Source organism: Sander vitreus, chromosome 6 (genome assembly GCF_031162955.1).
Source record: "Sander vitreus isolate 19-12246 chromosome 6, sanVit1, whole genome shotgun sequence".
Lineage (NCBI taxonomy): Eukaryota > Metazoa > Chordata > Actinopteri > Perciformes > Percidae > Sander > Sander vitreus.
In genome coordinates this window covers 13,350,148-13,364,297 of record NC_135860.1, presented here as the reverse complement: position 1 = coordinate 13,364,297, position 14,150 = coordinate 13,350,148, and the positions used below count along the sequence as shown (strand labels likewise).

The 14,150-nt window shown below is 40.1% G+C and overlaps 1 protein-coding gene across 2 annotated transcripts; it reads right to left on the bottom strand.

The window, feature by feature from the left end:
* Window positions 1-582: 582 nt before the first annotated feature.
* On the bottom strand, window positions 583-13,096 carry leng8 (leukocyte receptor cluster (LRC) member 8). 2 transcript variants are annotated; one of them, XM_078252777.1, is made up of 15 exons: window positions 12,751-13,096; window positions 11,187-11,322; window positions 9,447-9,599; window positions 9,196-9,273; window positions 8,437-8,857; window positions 7,634-7,805; window positions 7,374-7,544; window positions 6,823-7,071; window positions 6,566-6,730; window positions 6,167-6,461; window positions 5,761-5,862; window positions 5,573-5,641; window positions 5,351-5,480; window positions 5,035-5,242; window positions 583-4,931 (listed from the first exon to the last, which is right to left on the bottom strand). In XM_078252777.1, exons 1-15 carry the CDS (start codon window positions 12,789-12,791, stop codon window positions 4,769-4,771), a joined length of 2,553 nt encoding a protein of 850 aa, XP_078108903.1. In that variant the 5' UTR covers window positions 12,792-13,096; the 3' UTR covers window positions 583-4,768. The 2 variants fall into 2 exon arrangements, with proteins under 2 accessions (XP_078108903.1, XP_078108904.1); XM_078252778.1 differs by having other exon boundaries at window positions 11,268-11,322.
* Window positions 13,097-14,150: the final 1,054 nt, after the last annotated feature.

Here is a 14,150-nt window from a genome sequence, read left to right as displayed (position 1 = left end):
GCAGAAATGTAGTTCTTTCCTTTGACTTTCTGTATACAGTTTTCAACCTTCAAACTATTTTTCTTTCTTTCCCGTTTAATTTTCATTTTATTAAACTTAACTGCATGAGCTCAATCTTTTGCTGTTCTTTCCTTCTTTTTTTTTTAAACCAATCACACGTTTTATATATTAATTTATTCTATACTAATCTTCGATTACTGCTGTATTTTCTATCATTTTCCCTGTAACTTCAAATTTCTAAATGTTTTTCAACCTATCATGAATCTCTAATTCCTCTTTTCTTTTCGAACTATTCCATTCAATTCACTTTGATGTCATCTTATATCTCAAATGTTTTGGTCGATATAAACATGTCAAACATGGCTGTATAAAAGAAAACATGGAAGTAAATACAGTCATTGTATCAAGTAACCACTCCTCTATTCTCTCTTGACATTTATTCCACAATAAACTGTTCATACAAAACTTTTCTCCTCAGTTCTATTTTTTTTTTTTTTACTTACTTTGTTTTATCCATTTATCTAAATCTATGAATCAATTCCACCAGTATGTGTTACATGATTTAAAACAGATAACACTGGATGTTCTTTATACTTGAAGTTTATTAATTTTTTTCAAAAACAAATATACACAATATTTACAAAATGGCAGTTTATCATGTCAGATCTGTAGATAGGAAGGAGGCATTGCAGATTAAACTTCAGCTTCAGTTGTTGGTGAGCTGCAACATAAACTATTAAAGCATTGCAGACGGAATACAATACTTACTAGTGAGAGTGACTAATTGCAAACGGGAAACGGTCACAAACATACTCAACAAAAAAGAAAAGGATAAGAATGAGGAGAGAACAAATACTGGTTAGAGATTTGGAGGAGAGAGCAGGAGAGGAGAGCATGCAGGGAGAGGAAATAAGAGAAAGTGAGAGGAAAGAGAGAAAAGACTAATTCAAAGTAAATGGCAGGAAATGAACAGCAGAGGTGAGGGACATGGGGAGTTCTTCCAGTAAATGTCAAGGAAGGAGTTACAAAGACTAATGGGAGGTATACAGTAACATGGGAGCAAAAAACTACTGAAAACATGACTCGGCATCGGAGAGGAGGAACAAAACATCCAAAATGAGATGTGTATTGTTAGTTGTCTGGGGTGAATTTTTTACTAAAAATAAATATTAAAAAAAGTAAACATCCTGGGCTGTTAATGCTGAAAACCGGAGACATCAGATTTACACACTTTAACCATGTGTTAAAAAAAAAAAAAAAAAAAAGATTTACACCAACCAACAACCATCAGTCAAGCTCATTCACATGAGAAACCAAAAGGTAATTTCTTAGCATGGGAGCACGCACCAGCACTTATCAAATGAGAAACTTTGCCTAAAGAAGACTGCATACTAAGGAAAAATAAAAAATAAAAAAAAATTACTAACTGTAGGTGAATTTTGAGGATAACATGTTCTGTATGTCCAGACACATTTTAAAACGAGCGATTAAACTTAAAAACTAGGCAACTCTAACTGACTCAAGCATGTCTGTCCACCAAGCTAACTATTCCCAACTATTAATAAATATTGCGAAAGAAAACAAATACTAACGGACGACAAATTTTACCAGCAAACTGTAGGTGAATGATAAATAAAAAAAAATAAAAAAAATTGTATAAATGCATCTGGACAAACAGAAAACAGCAGTACATGGTGACTTTGTCAATCTTCAAACATTGTTTTTTTAAAACTAAACAGCACATGTTGCACAGAAAAACATTTGGTTAGCAGCAAATCATATTAGCAGCAACATTTTCCATATTTCATTATGTGAGGCTCCCATGTGTTTCATCAGCTGTGAGGCTTCAACTTGAGTGGGCCAAACCAAGACTGATTGCTCACAATTCACTCTCTCCGGCTGGCGTCTGTAAGTGGTTCGCCCACTTATCACTCCATGTGCTCCTGCAATGCAGCAGTGCTACGAGCTGAAGAATGAGACGTCTGGTGGTAAATGTTTAGGGAATGGGGGGGGGGTGTAGCAGAGAGGACAGGGGATCAGGTAAATGAAGGGGAAAGAAAGAAAACATGTTGAGATCATTGTCATTACGAAAACGTTTGCTGAATTAAATGGTCAACAATGAACAGTTTGACAAACATAGATCCAGGTTCACAAGAGCGTTTGGTCAATCTAATGGAAACTTGTCCCTTTGTGGAAGGCGTTAACATTACATGTTTGGCTATATCAGCTTTGCATGTGACAATCTACAAACACTAAACTGCCACAAAACAGGCAAGCGACACAGATGTGGCAATGCATTTTTTTGCCTGATGAAGGGACCATTTTAATATTTGTCATATAACTGAAAATTTAGCATATCTTACCACAATCTGGTTTAAGAGCCTGTGCCAATGTTTTCAGGCTGTACTGAAAGAAACTAGCAATTATCAACTCCACTACATCCACTCTACTGAAGACATAGCACACAACTCAATCCATAACAGTTCATATTTAAGTTTACATATTCACATAAATGGTCTAAGAGTTTTGAAAAACCCACGAGAAAAAAGAAAAGAAAAAATATCACACTTACCGTGTGTAAACAATAAAACCTACACTATGCACTAATCGAAAAGAAATCCCAGCAATATCATACAATATTTACAAAAATATACTCTGTAGACAAACAAATGTAGATTGTACAGTCAGCCTGCATCCACTCATCTTCTGGTCAGTTACACTTAAATACCTTGGGCTTAATATTTCTACAATGGTAATACTGTTCAAATAAAAAACTCAAATTATGAACAATGTCGACCCGTGTTTTCAATTTCAGCATTCTATAAGGACCCAAATTATAGGATATGGTGGAAAGCAGTACCAAATTAAGTCAGTGTGAAAGGTTGCGTTGGTTAAGGGGTACGTCTCCTGACATTTTCGAGCCTTCTAATGACTACAGTTTTAAAGTATTTATATACATTTCTTCCCCCAATTATCACCTAAAATAGTGTGAACCATCATTATTCTAGGTCCCGAAAAGCACAAACCTCCTGAAGACAAATGGGCCAAAATCCCATCACAAAGAACTAACTTCACTACAACTCCACTGTCACTTCAGGTAAATAGGCTAAGTGCAGCTTTTATTTGTCAAAAATTCCTATATACCTGCTGAAACAATTGACATAAAAGCACTAGTCTTCACTCAACTTCCATCTCCCTTTTTATTAAATTACTGTCTACATCAGTTTGATTAAATACTTTACCATATCGCATTCAAACAACACATACATGTGCAGTAAATTTCTGGGATCTTACTGGCACCATTCTAGGCATTTTAGGATATTGTCAAATTTGTTACGATACTTAATTGACCTGTCCAATATCGTAAATTATCATAAAAATCTGCTTTGCAGCTCCATAATTCCTTCTCCTTTTGTCAAGATAAAGGCCGACACTGCTGTCCAAAAAAACACAACATAAAACATTTAACAGAAGAAATGTGAGGCAACATCTGTTGTGTCGTCATCTACCTCCATCCAGAGAAGTCCCTTTTCGCTTACCAGCCTTGCAAGCACCAGAGCAAGATGTAGCATACAAACCACTCGTCGTTATTCCTTCTAGAAGCAGCAGCAGGTTTCCCGCTGAAGCTCCAACACGCGGGATTCACCTTCAGCTGCATTTAAGGATGGCAGCCAAGCTGCCCCGGTTTCTTTTAATCAACAGCTGGTGATGTTAACGGATGAAAGATGGGCTTCATCACTTTGCGGTGTTGATCGGGTCTACTGGATTCCAGGTGCTGGCAGGACTTCTAAATAAGGATGATGGAAGCAGATTCTCTCTCTTCTCTGCTTCTGGCTGCTATGATTCTGGAGCTCAGCTTCAAGGGTACGGAGTAGTGAGGAGATCACCTCGATGAAGAACACTTGACTGTATTCTTTATCATACACAAAGTCAATGCTCATTACTTCTTTCCCAAAGCTGGCCAACCTTTTCATGACTGCGACCAGTGAATTAATACAACTTAATTCAATCCGGAACAAGACTTCAGTCCATTGCTCTCACAGGCCATACAATTGGGGACCAGGACCAGGATGCACAGCCAACTGTGGATACCTTGAGGAAAACCGGCACCGGACAGGACATACAAACCACCACCTTTTCTTCTTTCAGACAAAACGGCTGGCATCTTCTCACCGTGTTGTTTCACAGTCTCTACGAGGAATATGTAAACTTGACCTGAATCTTCAAACAGGAGAGAGCTGGATGAATGACTTGAAGAACAGCTGTCTGTATTTCCCTTTTGGTTGACAAGGCTTGAATCTTCAGGTCTTGGAGCTGTTGACTTGAGGAAGGAAAAAACATAACAGAACACTGTTAGCTTTGACATCTGATGGCGGTTACGGAACAGGAACCATGAGGGTGCCTCCCTGATCTGGTTCTGTGACTTCTTGGCCCATGTTAATCCCAAATCTAGACTCTTCACTCACTTTTACTGGGATTATAAATGCAGTGAGATAACTTGGGCATTAGGCTTACCTACAATATTTGTGTGACAGTGTGTGCTGACTCGTGTTTAAAACACTTCTTATCCAAGTGTCAGAAATTACATCTGAAATCTGAATCTGAGTATTCTAGCATGTATCTTTCTATATGGGTCTTCTATAGCTGTTAGTTTGCCAACTACTCTATCTGAACAGGCTGAGGTGTCTGAAGTGCAGTGCATTGTATGTGTTAGGATCCATGATGGTCCCTTAGTGCCTCCCTTCATGGTGCTACCCCCCACCCACACTCAGGAGGCAGCCAAAGCAGCTGTGCTGGTTTTGCAGTCTATTTTTTGGGGGTCACAGGGGTAGAAGGTGACACCTAGCCCAGTAAGAAACGCCATACATGAGTCTAAACAAGAGAAGCCCAGATTGGACTGCACATACTGCACCGGCAAGTCGGGCCTGAACCTGAGGACAGAGGAAACAGAGAAATGGGGATCTCATAAGTTATGAGGACCCTACAATGAGGACCTAAAATGTGCAAATATACATTTCTTTAAAAGTGACTTACGTTTTGGCTATGGCCCGAAGTGCAACCTTTCTTTCCCTCTCTACAAACTTGTCAATGAGGTATGAAGCCATGCGCGGGGCTTCCTTGTACAGCTTAAAGAAACGGCGATAGTTTCCTAACGCCCAGGCGGCACGGAGTGCGAGAGCATGAGCCACACACACATCTGCCCGCAGTGCCGGGGTCAAGTACACCAACTCAGTGGTCAGATCTGGAGAAAATGAATGGCCAAAGTTAAAATATGAAGGGAAAGGCGGAAAGGGTGAGAATGTGTACGTGATGTGTGATAGCGACTGAAAAGAAAACAATGTGAGCATACCTCCAGAGTTTTTAGTGAAGATGTAATACAGCAATCTATATGCTGTAAACTCTCCGATGTTCTCTGAGGGATTGTCCTTATACAGGGCCTTCAGCTGGGTCTGACACTGGTTAAACTCTTCATGGTCTCCCTGAAGACAATAAACGTTCAGCTAGTATTTAAAAAAAAAAAAAAAAGAAGACTTTTAGCTACTGCAACACTTAAAAAGAAAAACAGACTTACCTTTTCCAGAGCAATGCGTGCATGACACTCGTACACTTCCACTGTGAAGTCAGTACGAACTCCTTGGACCTGGATAATGGGGGGGCGAATAAACACATTTAGAAAACAAAGAAGACAACACAAACCCAGACAGATCAACATTGCAAAAAAACAAAGGGACAAATGAAACACTTATGAAGATAACCAACCGTGAGGTCCTGTCGTATGGACTTCATCTGTTCGCAGGCATAGGTGTAGTCGTGGTGGGTTTTCCAGTGGATTTTTACAGCCTGCAAAGATTTTCTCAGGACCTGAGCAAAAACAAGTTCAGAAACAGATCAAAGTCTGGATCTTGATCTTCTGTGATGTAGAATGAGACATAATTATACTCAAAGACTCATGTGTCACCCCCTTCTTCTCCCTTGTTTTATGCCATTTGCATGGTATTAAGTATGCTGAAAAACTGACTTAAGAAAACCTTAACACTTTTATTTTGTATTTCTCAGACAATAACTTTGAAGAGTGACAGGTCTCCAAAAAGCTAAACATCATCTCAGGACTGTAAAACCTGCAGTAAGAAGACATTAAAAAGGCAGACAGAAGAGTACAACTTACATGCACAGGGCGCACAGTGGAGGGGTCCGGGGCACAGGTGAGCCTCAGATAGGACTTGGTGATGTCCTGGCACGTTCCCACAATGGGGCAGTCCTCCCAGCTGAGGCCCTCCTGTGTTCCATCAGGTAAGTCCAGGGAATTGATGGAGAGAACCAGGGGCTCTGAGCGAAGCTGCTTGTGGAAACGAGCTGCTCTGCTCTGTTTCTTGGCTTCTCTGTTGGGGTCATGAAAATCGAGACCAGCGTTGCCACCTTTCCTCTTCTTTCCAACAGCTGGATTGGAATCGTCCATGTTTCTGGGAGAATAAGTTAAAAGGTTATTGCCCTTGCCATAGAGTAGTAAAGTAGTAAGCCTTCCTCAAGAACAGGGGTTACATTTTTGTAAAATGTATTTATTTACCGCCGTCCTCTGTTTGCCTTTCCTCCTCGTCCTCGTCCTCGCTCTCCACCTCCACGGCCTCTATCCCTGTCATTACCACGACCACGTCCGCCTCTCTGACTCCGTCGTGACAGCTGAGGTCGGAGGTCACTGGAGATGCTGCTGTCCGACTGGGAGCCAGAATCACTGGGCGCATAGAGGCACAAAACTTTCAACAAAAGGGAAATACACAGGAAGCCTACAGTAACCATAGAAAAGGCCGGGAAATAGTGCCTTACCTGCGTCTGTGCCTTTGGTTGCTGCGGTCCCTGTTTCGGCCATGGGAGGGGGATGGGGAGCGGGAGGAGGAACGGGACGAACTAGAAGAGGGACTCCTTTGAGAAAATATATTTCTGTAGTGGCCCAATCGGTGTGCACCACCCCTGCCTCTTGGAGATGCAGCCACTGCACTTCCACCACGACTAATTGAGCCATCTGATGACCTCTGGGATGCAACAGATTCCCAACGAGACTGCTTGACCTTTAGTCTACAAAAAAAACAAAGACTCAAATCACAATGGTTCAACCTGCAGGCAACGCTATCAACAAGTTACAAGAGTCAACAACTATTCAGAGCAAAGAAATGCATCAATCAATATCATTGCAGTAAAATGTATTAAAAACAATCCCAGATTTCAACTCTACACTCAACTGAAACCGCATCAAAATGTAGTAAATTGATATTTGTTAAATCGGCAAAGCTCATGGTGCAGTAGTTTGAAGAAATGTCAAATCTTGGATAACAATTAATATATACACCAGGCAAACACTAATCCACTTCTAAACTCACTCTGGCAATGGCTCATGAGTCCAATCAATGGTGTAAGCAGAGCCATCCTTCAGCCGGTCCTGCAGAACTTCCTTCAGCACCTTCTCTGTACGATCTTTGTCTTCCTCCGTCTCACAGGCTGTAAAACAGCGCTGCACGTATTCTTTCATGGCTTGGGGCCAGTCCTGGGGTCTGGAGAGAAAGCATTTTAAGTCAACATATTATTCACAGATTTTTTTTTTTCTTAATTTTTTTATCTGGAGTGACAGACCAGGTCTCACCGTGTCTGAGCACCTCCGGGTGCAGCACTGGCCGAAGATGGGGAGGAAGGAGTTGGATTCAATCCTGAGGGCTGCTCGCCTGGAGGGAAACTCTGATTGGACATTGAGGAACACTGAACCTGATAGGGCCTCTTATGAATATTGAACTTCACAGAAGATGTCCCAGGTGCCTCTGTGAGAACAAAAAATTTAAAAAAAAAGGAATATAATGAAGAAATGTAAATCGTCATTGTGGTGTTTCTTCTTTCTGTTCAGCCTTATATAACTAACTAAAATACCAAACACAGAGACAAAAAAATAAAACTTTAGTTCTTTAGCATAAAGAATCTAAATATCTGGATTCAGAATGTAGAACCACATTTGTCCTGGCATCTTTTAAACCTCACGGCCCGCTCTCATACTAAGCTCCTCCTAATGAGATGGAATGTCCCTGATTGGTCAACATAACTGCCTGTACTTCTCCTATATTACTGTGCAGGGGTGCTCCTGGTACAGATATGCTCTCTGCCTCTCTTTTGCAATAACAATCCTAGTTACGCACATTTTCTGCCATGTACAGGGCAAGATTACCTATTCCCTCTCTATGTTATTGTGAGATAGATAGATACACACACAATAATATAGCTTAAATTTATAGTTTAAGTTATAGTTGAAACAAGCTGGTAATTCTTCTTAAATGCAAATATGGAAACAGTAGAGATAACATGTGTAAGCTGCACCAGAGAACAACAGTGAAGTAATTCAGTTGAAAAATTTAGAACATTTTCTACATGTCAGCTACCTCACAAAAGAGTAAATCTTACGTTTCATGCGGTGCCACAGTTGCTGTCCTTGTTTTTGGTTTTTGTTTTTGTTGGCCTCTCCTCTGCCAAGCCCTGGTACATACTGGCCTGGCTGCTGCGAGGTATTCTGAGAGGGCTGATATGTGTGCTGAGCCTGGAAGCCCTGTCCATAGTTAGGCCTTCCCTGGGAATGATTGTAAGCTTGCATTTGGTTGGGGTCACCGTGTGGGTATTGCATGGAGTTATTGGCACTGTAGGCATTTTGTGATGGAGGAGGGGGATACTGGGAATTGGGTGGGGGAGGGATAGGTGGGGGTGGAGGAGGAGGGGGTTTCTCGGAGGTGGTTGGGCTCTGGGGTTGCTGGGGAGTAGCAGGGGGAGGGGGTTGTGTTTGAGAGGGGTAGCCTGGGGACTGGTCTTCCATTCCAGGCACTGGAGGAGGCTATGAAAAGAAAGAAGGAAAAATAGCTATTTTACAACTTTTTACTAGAAGCTACAGAAATGCCCGAGGGATAAAGTTGGCAAGCCTTACACCATACATTAATTTCACCAAACGCTCATACTACTACTGTCATACTATTACAAAATGAGTTCATCTAAACAGGTTTGATAGGGTCACTGGTCATGTCGCGTAAAATTACTTAGTCAGGCACTCATAGTTCTAGGTTTGTAAAATGTAAAAAGGGTCAGTGACAAAACAATCAATCATCATCTCATCAATTAGGTCTGTGATTATACATGTGATGTAATGAAGGGGTCTATGGTACATGGGTTATGTACCTGTCCATTAGAGGTGGGAGTTCCTTGGTACGGCCCTGGGGGTACACCAAACTGATTTGGTGGATATGAAGCTCCATACTGGAAATGTAAAGAAACCCATGTTGTCGTTTTTTTTTTTGACCTTCTCAGCGTCAGATGTTATTTAAGAAGATACAAGCTTTGCAGCTAACAGTGTTGAATGCAGTAGATGTATTTGTATTAAATGTTATTAAGGTAACATATTGATACTAGCAATTATTTTCTGTACTTACTGGACCCACGGGGTAGTAGTAATTATAGGGGTATGTGTATCCAGGATAATGCTGCTGAGTTTGCTGGTACCATGGATAGTACTGCTGCGGTTGTTGCTGCTGCTGCTGCTGAATGGCAGCAGAGTCAGTCACTGCTGGCTGAAACTGACTGGCCTGAAATGACACACATAGATTGCTAATAAATAACAAAAATAAAATTGTTATTTTAATCCAGAACAAAGGAAATCATCTAGCAAGGACAGAAGCGATAATGCCACAAGAATATACAAAGACACAAGTCTTTGTGAACCTAATTACAAACCAACACAGATCATGTTTACAGGAATGTTTTAGGCACTTATTACTTCTGTATGGCGATGCAGTATGATTACTGTATTAGGTCTAAACAATTAAAGAAGCAGCAATGTGTAGGTATTTGTATTTTTTCTTATGCAGACGACTAATGGGGTCCAATGTAGTCAGGAGACACACTGCATGCATTCACTGTAAATAAGCAGCTCAACTTTAAATAATGGTTGATTAGACTTTTATATTTATTGTTTTTTTACTTATTTAAATGTTCTGTGTCCACATTAGTATTTTTAGATCTCAGGTTGGTATCAGATCACCTAACATGGATTCCAATGCCAGGTGTAAAAAAAGACAGGGCTCGACAGTAACGGTTGCTCTTGGCAACCAGATTGAGCCAATTGGGAAACGTTTTGTGGCCTCTGGTTGCCCCCTTTGGCAACCACCTGTTCAATATTTGTGCGTTTTTTTTTTAATATACAAAAACAAATAAAAACTTACAAAACTGGGAAATCTTATTTCAAAAGAAGTCTATATTTTATTTGGTTGTCTCCATAAAGTTTAAACAGTTTGTGCGCAACACAACATTTCAGCTGTTGTGCGACCGTTTTCCACACGCGCGTTTGCCGTGAAAAGATACAGCAGACAATGCAATTTTTTGTTCACGTTAACGGCGCATTAAAATCCAGTGCTATTGCTAATATGACACCGGTGCCCGGTATCTACCAGACAAAATAGCAATGCAGATTTCGGTGCCTCATTGCGGAGCCACTGACATGGCTGCGCTTCTCTCTGAGGCTCCAAAACAGACGTTAGGGTCAACAGATGCATCGCTGCCTGTCAAGCTAGTAAACACTAACACGTTACACTTGGCAGCAGGTAGCATTAGCCTGCCATTAGCTACAGTAGTAACTGGATTAAACACAGCTAAAATGCTGACAGTTAAAACGGTGTAAAAGTGTGACTGTATTTCACTGTAGAGGATTCCAACAGCGGGACGTACAACTGTCTGCCGCTTATTAAAGCTATGAGCTAAAAGACACAAACTAGCACTGGTCGCTGCTGCTCACGACAGACGTGAATAAAGGTTGCATTTACTAAAAATTGGTAAACCCTGTGGTGCATTCAAAGTTATTGTAAAATACCATTTTCATCATTTAACTGCAATTTGCTGGTGAAAGAAGTAATTACTGTTGAAAGTTATTGTTATTACATTTTGAATAACCATTTAAATTCCCCCCTTTTTTGTGCGAATCTGCAAACTAATCCGATCCGTCAATCAAAACCGTGATCCGAACCATGAGGTTTGTTATCCGTTGCACCCTTATTTGAGACGGATGGGAAATTATATTGCAAGCCATTCTCTCATTGTTTCATTATTAAAATGTGTGGTATGTGGCAATTTTGGCAACCAAAAGCTGATGCCTGGTTGCCACGCCCACACGCACACACCTCTGCTGTGGCTGTCCGGTTGGCTTGTGCAGTCTTAGCAGAGCTCTGACTCTTGTTAATGGACGCTAGTGCTTGTCTTGCCTTCTCCCATTCTGGGTTTTCATGAACCTGGCCATCTCCAGCTCCACCAAAGGACCTGCCATCAACAGAAGAATGTGATCGTTTTAGAATATTTAAATGCTTTAATTTGTTAAAATAGCACATGTATAACCATAAACATATTGGAGGTTGAGTAATATTAATATAATATTAGTAATATATATTACTAATATTATATTAATATATAGTAATATATTAGGGATATGAAAACCAATATACATCATATTATGTTTGTTTAAACGTTTACACTAGGTTCACTGTGACCTACTTGGCAGTTGACTTATCTTACATCTAACAGCCAGCTAAACATATTGGTTAAAGCCAAGCAGAATCAGCTTTAATGGCCTAGTGTGAACACACACACACACGGAATTTGACCCAGGCTTTTTGGTTCTCTTAAAGTGCATACACAATAACATGGCTAAAAACAAGGACAACAAAACTGAACAAGGTAAACATAAACATCTGACTACTATGTACTGATATAAGTTTGTATATAAAAAGTTTGTATATTAACATACACACATAACTGTTATATTGTATACACACGTAAACAAACAGCTCTATGAGGATTGTTAAAGGTAATACAGCAGGGCATGGCAAAAGTGCAAACGGTGCTGGAATAAATAAAGAACTATAGCTAAATCAGTGTATTCATTATTATGCAGCTAAAGTTACCCATGTTTTCGTTAGCCTGTGGATGCGAAGCCTGCCCTGACATAAGATAAACAGGTAACGTTAGCAATATAACGTTAGCGTCAGGTTAAAGTGTTATTAGCATTAGAGTGTTCTGCGCCAAACCCCATCGTCGATAACGAAATATGACTTTAATACAGTCCAAGAAATACTTCACGTTACTTAGCTACGTTAAGCTAACAGGTTAGAGTTCTATTAACAAAATCAATGGCCTGTATGCTAACACTAGTCATCACCCTGAGCTGAAGTTGGCTTCTGATTCGCAGCTTCCGATTTGGCAGTTAAAATCGCTAGCTAAGTGTAAAGTTGAAGGAAACTTAACGATGATGCCTGATTTGACAAGTCTATGTAAAACGTTAGCGTTTTTATCTAGACATAGCTAGCTAGCTAATCCAATGTGTTATTCGTGTGAAAAGAATCAGTGGAATCTCCCTTTATAGCATTTTCATAAATAGAATACTTTCATAAAATCTCAAAGTGGTTTCAATGCTTTAGCTAAAATCCCTAAAACGCTTTTAAGGTGAAACAACGGAGGATCAGGCGCTCAACAAATAAGTAACGTTTCCCTAGCTAACTGCGAGTCGGGAGCTTTAAATGAGAAGCTAACTTCAGTGTCGTATGAGACGAGCTAATTATCATTTACGCAATATGAAAGCTAGCCATCTCGACGATTTTATATAATATATTGACATTATAGTGTAAAGTTACATTGAATGTATTTAATTCCCCATGTGTGGTGGATGTTCTGTAGCTAGAAAGTGTGACCTACCAGTTTGTTGTAGGGGTTGCTTGTGTCGTGTTGGCGGCCATTTCGCCACTGAGTAGCGTAAGCCAACGCTTGGACAGTTGTTCGCTAGCTGGCTAACGGCTAACGTCGTTAGCGTTAGCTAGCTCTCCTGCTAAAGCAAAACGTAAACAAAATGAAGTCTAACACGATGATCAACTGATTACAAGAAGATCAGCCAGTCCGTCGCGACCACCGTCAATCTATTCAAACTCAAACTTGAATATACTTTAATTAAAGGTTAAAATGTACAAATTAAGTGAACATTCGCATATTTGCTGCCGTCTTCGTTGACGACCAACTTCGTCTGAGTGACTCGACTGTGGAGATACAAAATGGCAGATAAGTAACTGGCCAAGTCAGGTGACCTTGTGGTTTTACTGTTATTTTTTCCCCCAGAGTTATTTCTCTCAGGCAAAGCCTACTCTCTTGTTAGTCCCACCTTCGGGGTGATTTCCACCAATCAAATGCATGGCTTTAGGTTTAGGTCAGAGCCTTATTCATCTACTAGCCTGTCAATCATAACAAATGGGACAGGATTGTAATGCCTGACAGGCCTAAACGCAGGACATCATTTTCTCACAAGTTGGTAGTGACCAAGAAAACTAAAAGTATACTTTAATCAAAAAGAAATATGCAGGCCTAAATATATATTAATAAAATTAAAAGTATACTTTAATCAAAAAGAAATATGCAGGCCTAAATATATATTAATCTCAACATCAGATGTTGTTAGTCCACGTGTTACCAGAAAACATCTTTAGAAGACTGGGCAGCTATTATTTTACCCAATCAATAATATATTTTTTCTCTGTATTTTTCTAAATCCATAGATCTCAGGCATACTCACTCATTAGATTAGGGTATATAGTTTATCCTTACCTTCCTGTGAAGCACACACAGCTGCAGGATGTGAGTGTGTGTGTGTGTGTGTGTGTGTGTGTGTGTGTGTGTGTGTGTGTGTGTGTGTGTGTGTGTGTGTGTGTGTGTGTGTATTACAGAGGGGGGAGTCATATCCTGTCAGACAGTCTCTCCCACACTTAATCCCCCAAACATTCAAGCCTTTTGGAAGTCTCTATGGAGTACAAATTATGCCGTTAACTGTTTCGTAAATGTGCCGCACAGCAATGAACAGCCCTTTTTTACTTTTACTTTTTAAAGTCAGTGTTTTTTTTACACAGCTTTTAAATAAATAAAACACTGTATTTAGTGTAATTTTTTTGTATTTAGTGTAATTTCCAGCCCATGTTCCACAGTGAATGACATCATGTGCCTGCTGAACGAATAATTTGTTCCCATTGTTGTCTTGTCAGCTACATCATCACACAAATATGTCGAGCATTTGTGAAAGATCTCACAAACAATGACTCAATACCCATGACCAT